We start from the raw sequence: 23,332 nt of genomic DNA, 5'->3' as shown, positions 1-23,332 counted from the left end.
ATTTCTGACAAACAGGACGCTCCGTGTCTCTTAAGACATGTGTCTTACTCTTGCGCTCTCCTTCTTGGCGTACCCCAGGGGTCAATCCAGGGCTCATTGTTATTTACGTAATACATGCTAACCTATGGGCATACTCCGATCAAGGACATTATCAATACTATGGAGATGACACACAGGTCTTGGATCTTAATTTGCCATGATAAAAAAAAATCATATATGCGAAAGTATGTATGATTTTCCAAATTAATAGTTTAGTATATTTTGAGACTGAACTGTTAAACAGGTGATGCCCCAGAGGTGATATGATGCATATCAGATGCCATGTTTTTGTTGCTAATAATTAATAGCCATCTTTTGTTTGTTGCATTTTATTTCGAACATGATAGATACAACAAAATATTGAGTACAATGAATACACCCACGTGGAAAACTTAATATGTTCGAAAAGGGGTTAAGCAAAAAAGCTTATTAAATCCTACCCCCACTTCCCAGCACTAGTAAAGTATGTTTTATCTTTCAAATCTCTTCTTAAAACTCACTTTTATTGTAGTCATTAGCTTTTATGTTCCTGAGAAACTTGTCTGTCCTAAAAGACTTCTGTTCCTATGTTGCATTGTTTTCAGCTCTATTGTTCATTTTTATTGTTGAGGACTTTGTAACCACGGTTTTCAAAACTGCTGTGTAAATAAAGCTGTCAACATAAAGAACCGACGAGGATGGGATTCGAACCCACGCGTGCAGAGCACAATGGATTAGCAGTCCATCGCCTTAACCACTCGGCCACCTCGTCACATGTGCTACCCGGCACAACAGACTGAAGACATGTTACTGTGCTGCTGGAAGCCTCCTTCAGACAGTGTTTGCAGAAACACTCTGGGTGGTACTTTCAGACTCAAGGCTGTTAAAATTAAAGGATTTAACTAAATACAGACTCATGAATAAAGGAGAAAGAGATTTCTCCTTTATTAGTACAGAATTTTCTCTACAACTGGCAGCAAGACTGCACATCAGCTGGCTAGTTTTATGGCAGAAACAAACTGAAACAAACAGCTTCAAGGTCCAGCCAGGCGTCACATCCACTTCAGAGCGCTCACTTGGCAGCAGACAGGAAGGGAGCAACAAATATATTTCCAGTTTCCACTCTGCAATTAGGCCAGCAGGAAAGAGCTGTTACTCCCTTCAGTGTGGAGTACAGTGCGAGCTCATGCATTATTGCTGAATGAGTCAGTTAATCTGAATAAGAATTAGATAGAGCATAAGGAATGCACAAGCTTGCTTCAATCAGTTTGATGGCATTATTAGGCCATAAATTGTGTAACAGGTTTTTGGTTTTATTCAGAGGTGTAATTAAATGAAAAACATCTACCCTAGGGTCAATATTCAGACAGATAGAGGCAAAATTTTGTTGCTGGAAAAAACTCTCTAATTGTATTTCAATCTGATGGGAACCCATAAGAAACTTGAGCATGATATTCTATCGTCGCAGTGCTGCACAGAAATACCACAGATCGATTGTCAGCGCTTTCACCAGAAGCCACAACTTGACTGTGCAGGGATTTTTTTTTACCTCATAAGGACCATCATTAATGTTGGGTTTTAGCAGTTTGACTAAATTATTATATCAAAGATAATTATTAATTATTTTATGAAAAAATGGAATCTAATCTGTATCAGATACCTCAGGGGCACCACCTTTTAAAAAGGAAATGATAGTCAATTCAGTTGTATCAGTCCCATAAGATATACTAAACAATTAGTTTGAAATTTGAATTATTGAATTATTATTAATTATAATTACCAAAATTAATAGTAATGCCTGAAGGATTTTGGAGTTCTTGACACAGGAGACGTCGAAATTTCATTAATCTTTGTGCACATTGATGAGACAGCAAGTATGATTCAAACAAGTATATTTCTTAACAATGAAAACAAAGAAAAAACCGAGACGACCTATATACAGCTTGGTGTGTGTAGGTGAGTGTGTGACATGCAGGGAGAGACAGACAGAGAGAGAGAGAGAGAGAGAGAGAGAGCGGGGGGGGGGGGGGGGGGGGGGAATGTATGAGACGTGTGATGGAACTATGAGCAAAACAGCAGATCACAATCAACGACATTCAAAGTGGTGCGTAACAGAAAAGCAACATGGCCGACCTAGGTCCTGACCATGTGTTTGTAGAAAAAATGAGCATTGAAGCTAGTCTTTAACGTCTGCTTCCTGAGTGCGTCTATGTTAAAGGACAATTTATAAAATGAGTTTATGTGAATGCGATTTGCCTTGTAAAATGTGTGGAGTCAACAATAGTTGTCTTTGATGTGATATGTGTAAGGTTGTGAGGTAACAACTTTGTCGAGCAAAAAATTAGCATGCAGCCCCTATGTTGGTGTGAGGCACGTTTAAGGGGTGTTCACATTCCCCTGTTTGGTCCGGACCAGAGTTCTCTTTGGGATTAAAACGTTTCCTTTGGGAAAAGTGAACACGGCCATGAACTCTTAACTGGAGCTAACAAGCGATCTCTGGTCCCTTTGAAAACGTGGGTCTTGGTTTGTTTCCAATCTATCTCTCTAGCGGACGGGGTGAGAGGACGCAGGGAGAGGTAGTAGGTAGGAAGACATAGTGCACAATGCATTCTGGGTTGTAAACAAATAAAGCTAACCCCACGAATCAGAAGAAGCAGACGCAGAAAGAAAAAGTTGGAAAATATCTCAAGGGCAGACATTGAGTAGTGAGGAAGAAGTAGTGAGGAAGACTCAATGATATCTGGCCTAAAGACTAAATATCGCGGTTGTTTGTGGCTACCCATTAGCCAAGAGCTAACTAGCCGAGCCACCACAGGCTAAAGCAGTGGGACTTCCGGTTTCAGTCCGGACCAATCAATGAGTAGTGTTTCTTCTTTACTTCCTCGCTGGTGAATGAAGGTGTGAAAATTCTTGGCTCCCCTCCCTCCCAAGTGAACCGAGTCCCGGACTATCTGAATGTGAAAGGCCACAGGTAGCAAAGTACTCCTGATATCATTACCAATAGAGCTAAATCACAAGCAATAGAATCAACATATCTTCATAAAAGTTAAACAGTTCTGTGCATTGCATAAAGTTTAACTAAGCATCTCGTGTAATGCCCAGTCGTTACCACGTCCTAATGTCTTTGAAGGAGGAGTTTGGCTGTCGTCATACTGGCCGGAGAAGCTGGTGGCTTCTGATTGCAGTTAGCAGCTCCGTGCTAACTCGGGTTGGCTGCATTGTGCAGGAGGAAGAGAAGACGAAGCTGAATCTTTGTGATTCGGGAGCAGTCTCTGCAGCTTCCTGGTTGTTTCCCGTAGCAGAGGAGCTGATCGCTTGATATGTGATGGCTTTGTCCTGCTTGTTGAAGGAAAATGCACAGAGTTCTGTGAACTGCGGCCTCCCAGGTTTCGTTCCTTGAAGGAAAACGAGGGCTGAGTCCTTGCATTTGACGAGGCAGACGCTGGTGTTCGCCTCTGGATGTGGTGGAGCTCTGACCAGTTGAGGCCTTCGGGTTCAGGCCTCTGGTGTTAGCTGTTAGCAGGCTGGGCTAAGAGTTTGGGCTGTCGGCGCTCCTTCGAAGTCCACAGGGCAAGAGAGAGTGAAAAGGAGATGAATGCTTCCAAAGGTTTTTTGATAAGGCTGAGGCATTCAAAGATGTCAAATCCTAAGCAATCGGTGACTGGCTGAGAAGCCATTGGAGCAGTCAGTGTCCCTTGAGAAGGGAGTGGGAAGGATTTGCATGCATGGGGGCTACAGGGTTTTTGTCTGTGGTCTGGTGAGATCCCAACAACAGTTTTAACTTGCAGTCTTATCCTAACTTCTGTCATATCCTGTCTGTATTCCCAAAGAAAACTGAAAATTCCAGGATCACATGACTTCATTTCCACCATAACTGCAGGTGTCATGTGGCTTATGACTCACAGGCCGAAATAGCTCAGTTGGGAGAGCGTTAGACTGAAGATCTAAAGGTCCCTGGTTCGATCCCGGGTTTCGGCATTTTGACCTCTCTGGGAGTGCTTTTACCCCTTTCCACAGTTGTTAATCAGTAGCCAGGTAAAGTCAGAGATTCCAGAACAGCACCGAAACAAAGAGGTCTCTCTCTACCAGCTGTACTTTGATTTATACAGAGCCCAGCACGAGCGACATACAGCAGTCCAGGCTGTGAGTTTGTTTCACAGATTCATGCAAAGGAGGAGGGGTATGGACAGGACATGCAAGTCATTATTGTGGACTCAAACTGTGCTCATCCACTCGTACCAGACACCAGTTGACCTCAGTTTTGCTTCTGTTACGAGGTCTGATGTCAGCACAGACACAGTGCAGAAGTGGATCAACATCGACCCTCTTCAACCACCCACCCAGCCCCCGATTCCTCATGCATACCATCTGCACAAGCAGCGAGGATAATTAAAGACAACAGCATCGACACACAATCCGTTGTTTAAACCCACCATACAGCTTACAAATAACATCAATGAAACACTGTTTTCTATCTTCTTACTACTCTCCCACTCATTTACTTACAAAGTATCATGTTCTAAATACAGGTCTTTCTTCAGTCATTTCATGTTTTCCTGCAATCCTTGCTCTTCTTCTGTAATTTGCATGAAATCAAACACATTCACTGTTGCAACACGTTGTGCTACATCTCTGTGCCATTCTGGCCCAGCAATAGTGACATGTAAACCTTAACTCCGCGAAACCCCCTTTAGCAAAACACAATGACTTTGAAGTCCTTCACGGCAGTGTACTCAGTTCTAAATCACTCAGATAACTCCCTAAAGCACCGAGAAGTAGTCGTTCCACGGAGTCAGTGAGTGACAGAACAGTGAATGACTAATCCTCCAGGTCAGCGATGTGACCCCAACGTCCATCTGTTAACATAAATGAAGGCGCATGAACAATGAGGTGCACAGAAACAAACCTGGAAACAGCTGAGCTGACTATGCAATAATAAAGGGCCTCAGTGGTAATGCATAATGAACTTGTTAATCTATAGAGAAGGTGGACAACAAGTATATTCATTTGGAAACACTTGACAACACCAGAATGCAGCACTCTTGATTTGATTGGTTTTTGTTGACCATTAGTTACCGCTGACCATTCAATAGTACATGTGCAGCTGTGGCTGGAGGAGGTCATTGATAGTTGGCAGTGTGAGTATGCATGCCAGCAGCTTAATTACAGGATTGCTCTGGATGTTTGTAGTGGTAACCCACACACATGTAACAGCGGAATAACACTGAATCACTTGCCTTCGTGTGCAGTAATGCCAACACGTATAATTTCCAATGAAGAGATCTTCTCGTCTTTGTAATCTACTTTAGCACTCCGAACTAAAATGATAATTAAGACATATCTTCACTCTGAAGAATTTCTCTCAGCTTTCAGTGTTCAGTGAGAAACCAAAGTCAAAGATCCTGTAGAAACATCTATCTTCTCCAAACAGATCTTTCAAATTGTGGTCAAAGGGGGCTGGAGGATATGCCAGTAGATATTGGTAGAGAGGTAAGGTACACAGCCGAGAAGACCAAAGTTTGGTTTACACGACGTTTCAAGGTAAAACACATTGTTTTTTTTGTATGTTTCAGAAAAGTTTTGTGTTTACACAGCAATGTTTTGAAAACAATGTAAATTTTTAATAAATTGGGGGAAAGACTGAAAATTATGCAGTTAACATGCCAAGCCATGAGTTGGTGCTGTCGGTTGTTTTTATAATGACATTACACACACATGCCCGCAGAGAACAATACGCCATAAACATTAACAATGGCGAGTACATGGACAGACGACCAAGTTGGATTGTTGTTACCTGTGACTCTTAGCTATAAAACTACCAAGTCCCACAAGAATATGGACTGGGTGTCATAACACTCGCGCATGGGCAGAAGAACCATTTACTACGGCCGTAGTGCACAAGTGAAGTAGCAGTGTTTCAGAAAAGTTGTGTTTTCCCAGAATCAATTCTATCTTGGGAGCAGTTTTCAAAAACCTGCAATTTCAGTGATACCGAGCACCTTTGCCGAGTGAACCATTGGTCCAAACTCCTCTTGGGTGATGTGCGACTAGTGTAAATGTGTTTAATTAGCATGTGAACCTGTCTTCCTTCCCGGATTGGAATTGGTTTGGACTTTGATCAGCAGCCGTATGAACTGTGGATTCAGTTTACACAGCTCACTCACATTGTCAAAACGTCATTATAATGTGGATAGTTGTCAATAGAAACGCAGTCATAACCAAGGAGTGTGGAGATTATGTTAAAAATTAAACACAACTGGGGCTGAACTGGAAAGTTGTACAGCTTAGGAAGCTTCTGCTGATTTGTGGAGATTTGTCTGCAAGTTACGTTTAGCTGATCTCATGATATAAACCCATGCCAATGCATCACACTGGTCAGTTTAGGAACATGCAAACTTCACAAAACATTCCCTAAACTGCAGATATTCTTCCTGCGAGGAGGAGTGCAAACCACGAACCCCACAATATGGACCAAGCAGACGTATACAGTATGTAAATGTGTCCCTCACAAACTGGCTGAAGTGCCTATTGTCAATTCATCATGACAATATGGATTCTGTTCTGAGGACGTATCTCGACTCTGCTATATAATGGTCTGCTCAAATGAGTCACTGGGTTACGATTCTGCTCCTGAATCGCCCTGGCAACAAAGCAAGTGACTGACCAGCTGGAGACGGAGCATTTCTTTGGCCTGTATCTATCCCCGGAGGCAGTGTGTTTGTGTGTGTGTGTGTGTGTGTGTGTGTGTGTGTGTGTGTGTGTGTGTGTGTGCTGCAGCAGTATTCAGTGTAATACTGAGGCACATTGTCTGGCATTCACAGCAGCACAGCACATTTTCCCCTTCTTACTCCCTCGCTCCTCTGCCCACACTCCCAGCAGCGACAGAGGAGAGGAATCTGTTGTTTGTTCATACTGTCCCAGTCATCCAACCACCAGCTGACCTACAGAAGCAAGCAGGTGAACTTGCTGGCCTGACACAGTAGTCTCTATAAACCCCTAGACCAAGCACAGAAAAGACATCTCAAATCAACATTACATAATCGTTGTTTTATATTTGAGGTTTGACATTCATCTTTTGGTGTGATGCCTCTTTCTACAAAACAACAGCTACTGGGGCCTCAGAAACATGAGGGTAAATGCTGCATCTCCAATGCTCGGGGAGGAGCGGTCACAACCAGAGCTAGAGCGAAACCAGAAACATGCTGAGGACAATGGAGAGTGTGTATGAAACTGCATGCAACTGGGAAACATCTGCAATGCAAAATATAAGTTATATTTTTCCAAATATTAGCCTTGTAAAATAGGACTGTCTTATAATCAGCATCATCCGTTCTACAGACCAGTACTTGGTAAGTGTGTCGGTTTCTGTGGGCTGGTTTACATGACACTTTCAAGTGAAAACAAAAAAACTTTTGTTGCGTTGTGAGTGTCCATTTACATGACAGCGTTGATGAGAGCCACTGATAACGCAATGAGGTGGAACTTTTCAAAAATGGTCTGTCTCTGTGTGAATGAAAGAAAATGTAACTTTTTGAAAACACTCAAAACTTCGTGGAAACCGGTGAAAACGCAACTTGTGTGAAATGCTCCTACTGCACATGTGAACCACGGCCTCAGTAAATAGTTCTTCTGCATATATGCGGGTAGACGGGCAACAACAACAACAATGTCGACCTCCAGAGTGTCATGACTCCCAGTCCATATTCTCCGGGGACTTGGTAGTTTTATAGTTGACAACCACTTTAATAGAAATCCAACTTCATCGTCTGTCCATACGAATATTTGTGTACTCCCATTGTTAATGTTTGTAGCATATTGTTCTCTGTGTGCGGGATTTCATTACAAAAAAACAAATGGCACCCACTAGCGGCCTGACCAATTGATGCATTTTTACTTAAAACTTGTGTGAACAAGGCCTCGATCTGACATGTTGGCATTATTTTAATATATTTAATTTGTATATGTTGCAAGGTAATATTAGTTTATTTCAAATGCAGTTGGAAGACCAAGCACTAATGTATTAATGCACTGGTTGTTAATGAGACTCGTTATAACATCAGATTTACTCATAAGTCAAAACCTATGGCCCGTACGGGGATCGAACCCGCGACCTTGGCGTTATTAGCACCACGCTCTAACCAACTGAGCTAACCGGCCCACATGCCAAGAGTAATCACACAACAAGGAGTAGGGGGTGTCATATCATATGGCGATAAAGGTTTGTTGACTTTACTTTCAGGAGGCGGGGGAGGGAATTCTTCCACGTCCATGCTTGCTGCTCCTCTCCGGCAAAAGCTCTTCAGTCAGCTGCAGGCACTTGATAATCTACGCTGACACACATGCCTAAATGAAAAAGACAAATGTTATAAAAAATAAATAAAAGAAGAAGAATACTTGATAAACACAGTGACCACATTCAACGAAAAAAGGAATTTTTCATTCATCATTCACATTAGCAGCTCAGTTTACAAAAGCCCAACCTCCCGTTCCTCTGTGTTACTTCATCAAAGTAACACAGAGTCGAAGCGCGGCTATGTTGGTCACGGTCTGGTAGCTTTTGTGTCAACAACAGAATCTGAGGCAAAGCTAATTCAGACAAATGGACGGTTGAATGAAAACAAAAGAGGGTTTAATAGTTCTCCCGGGGTCTGTTGATAAATGGGTTAAACATTCACGCTTGTTAATTGATGGCTTGTGCATCATCATGGGTATAAATCGTGTGCGCAAAGAAGACCATGCTTTGTGAGAAACAAAGTCAGATGATATTACACTAAATATATATGGACATATACTAGATCTATGAAAAATGTCTGAAATATCAATTAGAAATTATATGTAAAAGTACATTGTACAGGATTTATTTTTTCAAAAAAATTCTGAAATCTCATTCGTGGATGAGTTGTCCTGGGTTACAGTTTTGTGGACGAATGGTTTGTGGACCAGTTGTCCTACAATCGTCCCAGGCTCCCCCCGGTTGATGAAGAGATGTCTTCTTGCAAAACTAGTATGGTTTTTACATTTAAAATAAAAAGAAAGCAGCATGAAGACCATAAAAAAACTGGAACGGTTAAGTGCCTTATTTTTTTTAAATCAGGATTTCAAATCTGTAACTTTAATACACATAATTTTGGGTATGATGATTAAAATACCTAACTACAGATTTTGCAAAATTGTGACTGTTTTATAGTGTTTTCGTTCTTTACACAAGGCAACTAGCCTGAATTAAGATTATTGCAAAGCAAACATGTGCTCCTGTGGTTCAATTCCAGGACCAAAAACAAGGTGCAGTTAACTTTAGAAATGCTGGATCCTTTGAGATGATCACAAATGAGGTCCATTATGGAGGAATTCTTACCAGTATTTTGAGCTTTGTACAAATCTCGCCACAGGTATTCTCTCGCACACCTCTTGTTGCATTTTGCAGAGCACTTAGTGCTGCTGTGAAAGTTATCTAACATAATCAACATCACAACAGCTGTTGTGCATGAATTTTGTTTACATCCTTTCGTCTGAGGTGTGAATCTTCTGACGTCATTTCCAGATATGGCCGAGGACCACGTGAGTGCACACGGCATGAAATTCAAGTTTTTCATTGAGATTTTTAATGGACTCACATAAAGATCAACCAACTAAACCCAGCTACAGGCAACCACTACCACTTGGGGTTTCTGTTCAAGCCCAGAGAAAAATCATTTCTTGAATTTGAATATGATAAAGGTAAAGCCTGAGTAAAACATGTTAACTTGAAGAAAATGCTACGCTACTATGTCTATCCTTAAGTTAATCATCCTTTTATTAACTGTGAGTAGAATCTGTTAAAATGTATATGATACAGAGTCAGTGTGGGGGGTTGTCTTATTAGAACGCCAAGGAAAATATCATTAGCATGCTGAGGCAGGAGAGGCCTTTGGACCTGCATGGGCATGAGAGACATTGCATTCCTAAGCAACAGATGCTTTCTTGGCTGATATTCCATTTGTAGCTAGGAGTGACAGTTTCTGTCAAATGCATGTCAAACCCCAACTCGAACAACCACATTTGCAGACTTCCTTAATGTCCAGTGGAGTGGCTGACAGTTGTGACATCATGCTGTAGCATAAAGAAGCCATTGTTGAGGCGTGTGTCCTTTATTCTGCGATTTCCATCAATTTAGACAAGCTACAACCTACTTCTTGCAACAACAACAACAGCAACAACAAAAACATCCTGCAAAACAATGTGAACTGATTGTAAACCTGAAAGTGTTTTGTCTACAAATAGTGTGAATTCATATACCTCACTGTTCTTTCTTTTCAGAAGGCCTGAAAGCAGATTGTGTGTCTCTACTGGAAACACACTGAACAACAGATAAAAAAAAAAAACCCAGACAGGTAGGCTTTACATAGCCTGAGATCTTATCTTTAACATGAGAGAGAAAACCAAAGAGACAAAGACGAGAAGCACCGCAGATACATGCGAAAACTGACGGTGGAGCCGTCTTTGGGATGCAGATTGAACATTTTGAGGAATCTGAGTATGAAACAGGTAGCTACATGGCAGACGCAGATGTGAATGAGCGGACACATTTCTAAGTAAGAGCTAACAGCCGAGCCGTGACAGGAGCTTTAAACAGTGACTCATCTCGTCCATCTTGTGCATTGTTTGAGGTTTAGGAGGAGGAAAAGGAAGGAAGGCGAGGAAATGAAGGAAGGTATTCAGCCGTGCGCTTCATGAAGAAGAGGCACCGAAGATAAGAAGAGCATTGATAAAAAAATGTCTCTGTTCTACTGAAGTAAATCCTAAGATTGTCCTTCATTCACAACATTCATTAAGCGAGTGGTTTACATTCTGCAGATCAGAAGTCACAGTGGAGGTTTCGAGCTTTGGCTTCTCTGAGGTTGAAGGTCCGAAGAAAACAATAAGACACTTTGTAGAATCAAGAGCAAACCTCAGAAACCGTTGGCTTTTATTTGGAGTCACTGCTATGTCCTGGCAGATCAGAAATCAAATAGAAGATCCGAAGTCTTTCCACAAAGCGATCTGGGGGGAATCCATGGGAACATATTTGGAAATCTGCATACATATGTATTTGTAAAATGTTTCAAAGAAAATCACATGTGAATATTAGTTAATAGATGCTCTAAGTTATTTATTTTTACTACACCATACGTAAAGACAACACAAACAAAATCATAGATTCTAAGCCATGATGACAGATATCATCACGATTGCTCATCTTTTATCTGAACTGGTCAAAAGAGTCTAACCCTCATTAGAAACAAAGCAGAGGAGCTGCAGGTAAACAAAGATGGAAACCAGCACATCACAAACCTCTATGTGGCTCAGTGCATGACTGCAAAAGAAGCTGAGAATCAGATTGTCTTTCCAACTGTTGCATTAAACTCCAGTTGGAGAGCAACATTCTCTGCACTCCTATTATTACAGACTTCTGAATTTGTACTTGCTGCCGAAGGACAACTCAAAAGAAATCTTTCCACAAATTACATGCTGTAACGCCTGTGGTTTGGTGTGATTTCACATGCAGATTCCACCAAGCAAGAACCCATCTCATCTTTCAAGGATCACCAACTCAACAGAAGCACTTCATACGGCTATGACCTCATCAAACCAGGAAGTTGATATAAACATGGCTATCAAACTGTTCCTGCGCAGGCTACACTATACCAAAGACTTCATTTATCACTGACAGCAGTGATCGATGCCACAGGGGAAGACACCAGGAAGGTAAAAGCAAGACAGTAGTTGATGACAGACTCAGCTGAACATGTCATTACATGCTGGGAAAGCTGAGCTGTGCTCTGCAGACAGGAAAACAGTCATCTGGTTTGCCGGCATAATGCAAACAATTTGCTCACCTGTGTATTCCTAATAACCTACAGATGCTGGAGAAAAGAAAATAAACATGTGGGGTTTACGGCAACATAATCCCTCCAGTGAATGACACAAGCAACCTATATTGTTGTCATTAACAAAACATACTCCAGTCTGTGAACAGGAGGAAGGTCCAACACATTGTTAAAATGCTATGTATTATTGTTCAGTGCTAATCAAGAAGGGGCAATGAAATTCCTATCCAGTTGATTAGAAGTCATCAGTTTCTTGTAATCAGTCACCAGCCACTGGATGCCTGTCAAAAACGTAAAGCTGAGAGCCAAACAGCCTGGCATGGGGCTTCTGTGGAGTTTTCAAGCACACTCTTACAGACAAGTGGCATTCCACACACGAGCTGAAAGTCATAAACAAAAGCCTGGAGGAGAGGGAGGGAGGAAAGGAGGGAGGAAAGGAGGGAGGAAAGGAGGGAGGGAGAGACTTGTAGTCTGCTGCGAGTGTCTGTCTTTGGCTTTTCAGTTCTTTAGGTGGTTTTTTTATTGTGCTGCATGTCTTTCTGTCAGGATTACAGTAATCAGGATTGGAACGAAAACAGAAGATCCCGGGCCTACAAAGCGTGGATGAACAGGCTTAACAAAGTACTGTAATGTTTTTGTGGGGAGGTTCATGGGAGGACAGGACGCCGTCCAGCAGCATATTAAAAAGGAAGGAGAGGAGCCTCTTTCTAGTCTCTTCACTATTGAAAAGAGCTCAACAGAAGCATCATTGCTGGAAAAACTGGGTCTTGTTGGCTTATGATATATACGACATGTTCATTGTGTTTACATGGCACCTCCAAAAAGGAAATACAGCGTCAGTGATGCCACTGAAAGTGGGTCTACTCCCTGCACTCCGTCCTCTCCCTAAACAGACCTGAATGGATGAGCTGTGCACTAAATCTGGTTTTAGGATTCTCTGGCCTCGGTCTTGACTCGGTCTCTCGGATTAGGTGGTCTTGACTACAACACTACTCCTTTGCATGTATACCTGGACAAAAACATTACCCCTAATAAATGCTGCACATGTAAATATCCTTTTTTATTAATTTATTGATTATAGTTTACACTATATTCCAATTCTCATAAAGCATGGAACATGTGTACTCAAGTTGTCACATCGCATCTTCAGTTTCCACCAGCAGCGTTACAGAAGTGGAGCAGTTTGTTGGATTTGTTGTTTTTAGTTATTTTTCCTTGATTTTGTGCTTCCATCTTTTGTCCTGTTGTCAATCGCATTAGGGCTCCATCTGATTGGCCTAATATAATAACATGTTTTGTAATATGTTTATTGTGAATGTCACAACGATGAGGAATTTGCGATATATCGTACAGTCTTCATTCTAAAACATTTCTCTGACAAATAAAACATATGATAATAACATTATGGTAAAACAAATGTAGATATAAAGAAGAATTTTTTTATCTGTTAGAAGAATATGATGGAATTAATTATGCTTAATGTGAGTGAAATTACATGCTTAAAAATATCAAACAAATATAATTACCGAGATACAACTTGACTGTGTGAGTTTTTGTAATTCATTACTTTTATACGTGCTTCTAACACCTAAACTGACCCGCTTTAAGACCCAAGTGGTTTTCTTTCTTTGTATTGTGAGCAGCCTGGTAACAAACCGGGCTGTTTACTGTACCATGTAGCACAGTCTGTTCCCCTAAATCTCATCTCTGAAGCACTGGAGGCTCGCGCAGCGTCAGCAACTGTCATAGTCTCCGAGCCAACTAGCCTTGACCGACACACCACACTTCACCACACACCCAGACCTCAACTCGGGCAGGGAAGTTCACAAACTCACACAAGATAACCGACTTCAAAAAGTACGCATTTCTATTCTTTGAAGTATGTACCTCAAGGTTGAATCAACAACGGGCAAAAAGGTGCATTTGTAGATGGAACTATGATTATAAATCCCACATCAGAAAGAAATATTTCTGCTCCTTTAGGAACATAAGTCTCCTCGTGCACGGTTCACTGTTCCCCCACCAACTGTAACATAATATTTCCTCTAAAAACTAAAGAATCACTCAAAAGCACAGAAGGCAAGTGTCAAATTTCCACTCAGCAACACGTTATAGTTCCTGTAACATGGAGTACTGAACAACTAAAGGATCGTTATCTCATTTAAAACATATGACATGAGAGGACATCTAAAAATCTTCAAACTGAATGTGGCCCATGCTAAGCTAAGCTAAGCTAAGCTAAGCTAAGCTGAGCTGCCACAATGATTCATTACTGTATTGTGACATCTGTTGCATTGCAGCACGCAGTAAAACCACCATGAACACCCATACTTATGTTCCTACACAAACAGTTTTCTTGATATTGGACTTAACTAAATTGTTAGCAATGTGTCCCTTTGAGCTCATTTCTGGACTAACGGAACGATTACAGCCGCAAAATAGTTCAAACATGGAGTCCATGTGAAAGCAGAGGCCTGTGCAGTCTTGGCTGTCAAACCCTAAACGGTCTCCACCCACCCTGTGAGCCACACCAAAGCTTTTCAAACTACTCATGTCACCAGAAGAGACTATTTAGTACGTGGCGATCAGCGGATAAGCAGCTGCTCCAAAGGGCTTTTGTTGACCGGCTGGATTTGAGCTCTGCAGGAATTTTAATATGAATAGAGCAACTCAATCAGATTACAAAGAATGACCACAGGAAACCGCAAAACTCTTGCTCATCAGAGTACAGAGTCTTTGCATTTACTTCAAAAGGGGAGAGACGGTTTCTGGAGCCAGGGTTGCCATTGACCTCTGAGCTTAACTCATCCTCAGGCAGGCAGGAATGTGCTCTGCACAGTGCTCATCTGCAACTCAATCCGAAGAACTAAATTACAGCACGGGCGTCTGAATGACAGGATCACGCACTGTGTTGCTCGCCTGATCTATGTAGCCCGAATGGAACAGTGACGTTAGCTGGATTCTGACACAACATTTACACATGTTTTCTCAATGATGAACAAGTGTGTGGTATGTGATTTATGACACCCACCTGCAGAAGAGCAGCAGGCCTTCTTTCTTTCCCAGCTGTTACTAAACTATGCTGCAAATCCACGTCTTATCTGAATGGCTCATTGGCCGGGTGGTGGGAGGACACTCACTCCATAGCTGTCTTTCTAAAAATGAATGGTATGCTCCTCTGCTCAACCACTGTGTACTCTGGCAGCCAGAGCTTAGTCATGGTAAACAGACGGCATTTCCAGGAGCTGTTATGGGCAGAGATGGAAAAAGTACCCAAATACAGCTACAGTTTTGTTTCTTGAAAAGTATTTTATTGCCAAGAATAGTACTGTTACTTGCACTGCAGTTAATTGTCAGGAAGTACTTAATGCATTAGGTACACGCTTTTAATTTGATTGTTACTGGAGGGATTTGATTCAATTGAGTGTATAAAACAATCTACAAACCGAGCACATTTCTTGGACAAATTATAAAGAATATTAGAATTACACCACGGTGAACAATCTAGAGCCACAAAAATGCAGATAAAAAGGGTTTGAATGTTGAGTGTACTCAGCACTTATTTATTATTCCAAAGTTAGCAAAACAGATTACACGGTGTGAATTGTACTTAAGTATGTGTAAAATAACAGACCAGCCGAGTACCCAAAAATACTACTTAAACACCAGAATGTTAGCATTTGTAATCTGTGACTTCCACCTGTGCTTATGTCGGGTATTACTTTTCAAATGAGTTCATTTTACCAGTGAGTCCACAGAATATGATGACGATGGAAGAGGGCAAGATGTTTTACCTGCATTTATGGTGATGACAAACTCCAAAACACATACAGCAAAGAGCAGTGTCACACATAAAAGTGCCTACATGAGCTTTAGATCTATTAATTAACTGCAGCAAATTTGAGTAAGGGAAGCCTTCACTCAGTGCTATTACAGCATGGGGGGGGGGGGGGGGGGGGGGGGGTCAGGCAGTTGTATTTGCAGGCAGGCTACCCTGGCTATTTGCTAAACAAATTACCAATGCAAACCTTTGTTTACGTGTGTGTGTGTGTGTGTGTGTGTGTGTGTGTGTGTGTGTGTGTGTGTGTGTGTGTGTGTGTGTGTGTGTGTGTGTGTGTGTGTGTGTGTGTGTGTGTGTGTGTGTGTGTGTGTGTGTGTGTGTGACCCCAAAATGTTCCACCTCACCCTTGTATGGCTGAGTGAAGTGGACATGCAGGACACTGGACAATACCAATGCAGATCAAAGACCTCTTTGTATTCAAACCATCTTCTGGAGGCATAACAAAGCTCAACAATTTCTTTAAGGGCACTTGTTCCTTCTCTGTCCAGAAAGATAAACCAGGAGAAGAAACAATCTAATTACATTATGGCTTTACAACCTGTTTAGACTGATCTTCCAGTTGACTGACGCTTTACAGTGTTCTCACTGAGGAATGCTATGCATGACTACTTGAATTTCTGGATGACTCCCGCAGCTCAGACTGATGATTTCAAGCAAGCATCCAGTGCATTTTTGCTGTTATTGGCGTTGCCAGTTTCACGTTAGTTTGAAATAAATCTGAAATAGCAAAATATTGGCTTGTAATGACCAACTGCATCTTGGAAGATACATAAAGTGTGAGGAAAATGATCAAAAAAACCCCACCATATGTAGGGATGTTACATGACTGAAAGCAATTTGTTGTAAGTGGTTTGGATAATAAGCAGAAGTAGTCCCATATATTGAGGATATTTCTCCATTAGTATGGACTAATGAGCATGAATACATGTAAACCATGAGTGACTGAGCTGCAAGCAGGGAGCTGACAGTCATGAAAACAAGTTCGCTGAAGCGCCACGTTATTGAAAATCTACCAGAACGCTGTTTTTAAAACACAAATACACACTTAATTCACCACAGTGATAAAGATTACACATGTTTACGTGTCCACTCTTTAGCATAATGCTACAGCAGTAGGTGAAGTCATGGATATCAAAAACTTTGTTGGAAACTTGAGGTGGGAAAAAAGTCCTCAACTCACCACAAATGAAGTAGCGTGTCCTTCCACTGCTGAACCAATTCGAGTGTAAAAGGTGACAAGTTCCTTTGTTTGAAATAAAAACTTTGAAGACGTCCAGCTTTCGTCCTTCTTTTCTGAACTCTCCTCGATGCAAACTGACTCCATCCATGGAAAACCCTAGCTGCCTCCGCTCACACGCTGATTGGCTGACGCGCAGGGGAAGCGGGGCTCTGATTGGTTGGGTGGCACGTCAATCAAAGCTCCCCTGTGGAACGGAGGACGGAGGAGTTCCAGTGGCTGGTCACGTGACGGGTGAGGTGGCTGTGGTGGACACAGCTGGAAGAAGGCGATGGAGGGAGATGGACTTATTTCACCTCATAACTTCTATTCAAACCTCTGGATGACTTTCCTTTTTCACTTTAATTGTTCAAGTTCTTACTGACAGCAAGACTTTTTTTATGATTCATCCAGTCTTCACAGCAGCGTCATAAATAAGAAGGGAATTGTATGAAAACACTACTAAATTTTAGATCGATTTTTTTTGTCTTTATTTCATTGACCCATTTTCTCCTCTTTTAATTGATTCATCTCCTGAAATGTAAACATGCTCAACACAATATTTTGCACTCTATTATGTAAACCTAAAACTGTTCAAATTTCCCATAATTTAAATTGAAGAATGCAAGAACACACATAATTTAAAAAGCACTTAATTTCATCTCTTCTGCTATGTGTGCTTTAAAAATACAAGAATGAGTTTGTATATTTTAAGTCCTTTTTTTAAAGTTACACAAGAAGCATTATTAAAAAGAAACTAGTATGAAATATGTTGTAGATCACACAAAAAATAGTTTGTTTGGGAATAATCTGATTTATTGTGGAAAACTGTGTTAACATATAGCACATGGTGAACAGGTGACACGTGGGTCATGTGGGCTCTCTATTTCTATTTTATATGCTAGTTTGTCAAACTCCAACAACTACCAGGAGAATGAGGGCAATTTTAACAAGATAGTACATGTAATTAATCTGTAATCACTGAATTATTAAAGGAATTATCGGAGGAATGCATGCATGTCTGTTTAAAAATCCACAAATATAAGGTGCAAATTGTATTCTCTTTGTTAAATCCTAAACAAAACAGTTTGAATATCCATGTGGTAGAAGTGCCTAGTCACAATTATGCCCCCTTTAATAATAAAGATTAGATTTTAACGGCCCTCACAATGGTTAACGCTGCCCATCACTGATGCTGAACTACAGTAAATATTCATCTTCTGCCACCTACCGGCAGATACTTGGTGGTGCAATCTGAAATTGAAAAACAGAAACCCATCAGTGTCAGAAGTTTATTTTACGCCTCAAGCCAACTTGTTTTCTAACACACATTTGAAATATGGCTATGCATTTACATGTAATATTCCACTCTTTTAATAATGTTAGTTTGTAATACAAATACAATGAAATTCCCCCTCATTATAGTTTTTAGTTGTGGATGTTACGGTCTCATGAAAAATACAATGTATTGCTAGATGTTTGACATTGTTCTGGGAAAAAAAAACACAATTATGAAAAACATATCCATTGCATCACCTGAAGTTGTTCAAAAGCATTATAAAAAAACTGAACTAGGTAAACTTGCATCGTCGTCCATCGGGCCAGTATTGTCGATCTGAGTTCAGACAACAGAGTGAATACAGATTACTCTCAAACTTTCACCAGCCTGAGATAATGACTTGAATAATACCAATATTGGAATCGACTGTCAAAAGGTGCAGATTATTACCAGGCTTAATTAGATGCTGAAGATACGCTGAAGACAACACAGAGAAATGCAAGCAGGTTATTGTTTCCACTTGGGGTGGTAATAATGTTATGGCTGATGGGTGTGCATGACAATACCCAAACCCACAGCGGGCAGAGATTTTCCACACAATGTTGCCATTGTGTTCAAAACAAACTAAATTACAGTTTTCTCCATAATAAATAAATCAAATAAAGCCCATCCACTTGTGAAACTCTCCTAACTTGAGCCGTTTCTCTTGGATTAAAATACATCCTGGTCAGAATACTTCTTCTGTGTCGGCGGTGCTGTTGCCGTTTTGAGAGGTCACATTAGCATTTAAGACAACATGGCCTTTGTGAGGCGGACCATTCCTGAACTTTCCTCCAACGATGAAAGCAAATACTTATTTTCTGTCATGGCGATAATGAATGTTCCCCTCGTTGCTCATCGAGGAGTCAGCATTTCATGGTCTAAAACATCAACTTTACTTCTGAATGACTGAATCTATTTGTCTACTTAGTTCGGACTGGATCTAATGATGAACCTACCGAAGCTTCTTCTTTAGATTTAACACCAATATACAGCATTCCTCAGCCAATCGGTGCTGACTGTTATAAAAGCACGCATGAATGAGGCTCAAAGGGTTAATGCTCTCTCTCATCCACATGCCAATAAACTTTTTTTATTAACTTCTCACATATATTAATAGCTGTTGGCAACAATCTGCAACAAAAAGTACCTCCCCTTCTTATGTGGGTTAAGTACATAACATTTGGAATACCTTTGAGGGGACATCTCCCCAAACTCTGAAAACATCCGTTTGAATAAAAAGAGCCTCGCAGACAAAATAAATACACTCCTCAAACATGAAGGGATGTAAATGTTTGAAACCTGTCGTGTATCATTGAGAGGAGAAATAAGGTTTCGTGTTCCTGACCCAGTGTTATTGACTACATTTCTTAATTCTCTCACACTTGCTGTTCATTTCACAAGTGTGTTGAGGGTGATTTAAACAGGCAGGGCGTCATTCCAACACGCCTACAACAGCACACTCCTCTTTTAAAAGCTCATCAAACAGAAAACCTGATGAGAAGACAGACAAAGTAATAAAAAGCGGTTTGAAATTACCTTTAGATGACAGACCTTCTGATAAAACCATAGGATCAAAATGATCGTTTTCAAGACAAAGCCCAGAAGGTTCCACATAAGAGAAGTGCTGATGTGTAAAACAGTGTCTTTCAATCTTCACTTTAAATGTCGATTGGAACACTTTTTTTTTTTTTGCAATTCAGTTGGAATTTGACCTTATAAAATCTCCTCAGCTGCTGTGCGGTTTCACAGAAACCCCAGGCTGACTCCTTGAGATGCCGTTTAGCGGCGCCGGCTTGTTGCCGAAGTTCCAGTCCACCGGGTTCAGCAGCTGCATGGTCTTCTTGTGCGTCCAGATGGGGTTGATGAGAAATGTGAGCAGAGCAAGGCCGACGAAGAAGAGCAAGCGCGGGGGCAGGGCCACGTGGACGCTGAGGTCTCCCCAGTGCGTCACGGTCACGTACCACATGTAATAAGTGAGGACCATGCGGCAGTGGAACATGTGGATCATCACCCACTGGTTGGCTCTCCAGAAGAGAGAGCGCGCCCAGCCGGCCTGTCGGAAACACAGCGAGGGAAAGTCAGTAGGGTGTATTTGTGTGAGCAAATCTGGAAGTCGATGGGAAAAAAACAAAAAAGCCTGAACGTTCAATTTAACTTCCTCTTTTTTAAGACTTTTTATCTGATCGTGGGCAAAAACACATGAGAGGAACTGAAACCAGAGGACATGTGCGCAGACGCTGAAACTGGATCTGAAGAAGAGGATGTAGCTACAAGCAGATTAGTTTGAAATGAGAAATCTCCCGCCTTACCTTCAGTAACATCCAGGATATGCAGGTGAACGGTGTACTCATTTCCAGCAGGAGTGTAACCATCGGTAAGTAGTGTCCCAAAGAATCCCACACCACCGCCCCTACGTAACCCGACAGGGCGAAGAAATGGTGCGTCGCCAGCGGGAGGTCGAACGACCAAAACGCCACGTTGGAGGCGTGAAGTGCCACATTCTCGAACAAGAAGAAGCCCGTGGCTGTGAGGATGTTAAACCATGACCAGTCCTCCTGGCCCCTCACTTTGTCTCTGGACAAGTCAGAGTCCTCGGTCAGAGCCCGAAGTCCAGCGATGGAACTCTGGATGCCGAACGCAGCCCGAGTGGCTGCCAGGTTCCAGAAAACGTTCTCCTTAGCGGGCAGGGAGCGGTACGTCCGGGACAGCGCTGCCGACAGAAGGTGGGAGACGAGGAAGACGGCGGCGTAGAAGCCAAACCCCAGCCCGATCAGCTGGAGGCGATAGCCCCATGAGAAGTAATCAGAGCTGGGCTGGTGTAGAGGAGACGCCTGCTGCTCAGAAGCCATGATGGTCGAGGTGTAGAGCAGCGCCACTGGCGGAGGGATTACCTGCAGGTGGGGCTGCACACAAGCATCATGTGCGGGTCACCTGCAAAACCACAAACGTTTACTGCAGTAAAACTGTAACTGATCTCTAAATAAACACTTATGTAATTTTTACAAGCTTTGCAACTTCCATCAGGAGGTTTTCTTCCTTTTATTTTGTGATACCAAATCATGATCCAAAGACTTAAATCAAACTGTGTGATTAGAAAAATCTTATGCTATCCACTTTGTACGACATTAATCTAATACACTTCGCCCACGACATGAAGTTTTCTGTGTGCAGATTGCACGATTAAAACGCAAATTGAACGTGAGCCGACGTAAGTGTGCAAGAATGACACATCATAAGCGTGCGCCATCCATTCACGAAAGCGAAACATGAAAACCTATCAGGGTTAAGTGCCAGCGTCACGCTGATCAGTACGTCATTTCATACTGCATTTCTATTGGTTAGTTAGTTGACATAAGTGGCAGCAGCCGTCACGATCACCCAAAGGTTCTGACACCGTCACAATATTATCCCAAGTTGGGTTTGGCTGCAAGACGGTGGCGACGGTGGCAGGACCACCGATTCAGAGCCAAGGCCAAAGTTATCGCCACAATTCTCTCAAGACTGTTATCTCTTGACTGGGATGGCCGAAAATAATAAATAAAATCTAAACTGTGAAATATCCGAAAAACTTCTCCGATAGCCGTTACTTTATGTTTGTTTCGACAAACTAGTTTGCTGTCAGATCTCAGTGTTGTGTTGTGTTCGCTACTTTTAAGAAATTTATTTTAAAACATTTACCTCTTTGAAATTTAAACCATATGCTTAGTGATCCATATTGGAGACTCTTGCGGGCCGCTTTTGGTCCACAGGCTTTATGTTTGACACCCCTGTCTTAAGTGAATGATAAAACCTGTAATAATCGTATTGAAAGACACAGTTTTTAGAACCAAGTGTGTCAAAAGCAAGCGCGAGACGACTTGTGCTTTTTTTTTTTTTATCTGAACAGACGTTCACAGGAATAATAGGAAAACATCTGAAAGTCAAACATTCAACCAGACTAAACATGTGTGATGTTGACATTAGTGCTCATCCTCTCACCCGTTCAAAAGGCCCTCACACATTTCAACACAACTACAACTCGAGGCTTATACATTTATCTACTGGTTTGGGTAAAAAGAGGAAATAGTTTGAGGGTAAATAAAGTACACTTAGTACGGCTAAGCTACATCCTGAACAACAAACACCAACAACCGCACAAGCAGCGAACAAGCGAACAAAACAAGCGGTTTACTCACCTTATCTCTCCATAAACCGGTGATCTGGACTCTTCTGGATCACATAGAGTCTAACGAGACTAAAGAGACGGGAGAGGACACGATGTCTCCAAAACTGAGGCAGCAAAACTCATCACACGACTTCAACTTGGTCATGTGACATCCCGACCAGAAATCCCGCCTACTTTCAGTCTCCAGGCATCTTATTGGTTAAACCGCAGAAATACTGACATTTCATTGGTTGCGTGTTTTGTCAATTATCAGTCAGCTGTGCGTTGTTGAGTTAACCCTTTCCTGTCGTGAAATGTATTTAATATTGAGCAATACGCAGTCTTGCACATGTCAGACTCACAGTTTTAATCTTTTTATGTTTAGTCAAGTCACGTTCTTAGACATTATTAAAGTTCTCAGTTTGTCACATTGGTGGAAATGCTTTGACTGGCTCAAAAAAATGGATATTTTATGCATAGCAAAGCCAATTTATCCATGTTGCATCGTTCAGATACAATTAAATTCAGTGCTTCACAAGAAAACAAAGGGAATACATTAACACATGGCGATTGTCAATAACAACATTTTATTTGAGACCCAATCTTCACTGACTCATCCGGGTGAAATATTTGAAATTGTTAGATTTGTTTGAACGATCAAATGTATGTATTAGGTAATGGGATGCATGTAACTGTTAAAATACTTTTCATGTTTACCTGATGTGCGTTTCTTTAAACGACTGCACTCCAACAATCTGATGCAACAGATGAACTAATGATGACGTTTCCACAGTTTATTAAATTGATGCTCTACAAATCCTTATTTCATTTGTGCTGTATGGACCACAATGTGTTATTCTCCAGTATATACAGTAAATTACTAGACTGTGTGGAGTATAACTATTCTATTCTATTCTATTCTATTCCATTCTATTCTATTCTATTC

At 41.4% G+C, this 23,332-nt stretch overlaps 2 protein-coding genes across 2 annotated transcripts in view; both read right to left on the bottom strand.

Annotated features, from left to right (window-relative positions):
• Positions 1-17,047, bottom strand: part of arhgef10 (Rho guanine nucleotide exchange factor (GEF) 10) — a 62,884-nt gene extending 45,837 nt beyond the window's left edge. Inside the window, exons 1-2 of the mRNA XM_080480611.1 lie at positions 16,886-17,047; positions 8,252-8,361 (exon numbers count right to left, since the gene is read on the bottom strand). Of these exons, the coding sequence (XP_080336737.1) occupies positions 8,252-8,288 (37 nt within the window). The 5' untranslated portion in view covers positions 8,289-8,361; positions 16,886-17,047. The remainder of the gene's footprint in view (positions 1-8,251; positions 8,362-16,885) is intronic.
• A 1,152-nt stretch (positions 17,048-18,199) lies between these two features.
• cln8 (CLN8 transmembrane ER and ERGIC protein) lies at positions 18,200-22,567 on the bottom strand. The gene is made up of 3 exons (XM_080480847.1): positions 22,418-22,567; positions 20,552-21,173; positions 18,200-20,295 (listed from the first exon to the last, which is right to left on the bottom strand). Exons 2-3 carry the CDS (start codon positions 21,089-21,091, stop codon positions 19,969-19,971), a joined length of 867 nt encoding a protein of 288 aa, XP_080336973.1. The 5' UTR covers positions 21,092-21,173; positions 22,418-22,567; the 3' UTR covers positions 18,200-19,968.
• Positions 22,568-23,332: the final 765 nt, after the last annotated feature.

Source organism: Lipophrys pholis (assembly GCF_963383615.2).
Source record: "Lipophrys pholis genome assembly, chromosome: 14".
In the NCBI taxonomy this organism is placed as follows: domain Eukaryota; kingdom Metazoa; phylum Chordata; class Actinopteri; order Blenniiformes; family Blenniidae; genus Lipophrys; species Lipophrys pholis.
The sequence above is the reverse complement of the archived record's forward strand: the minus strand, read 5'-3'. Positions and strand labels throughout refer to the sequence as shown.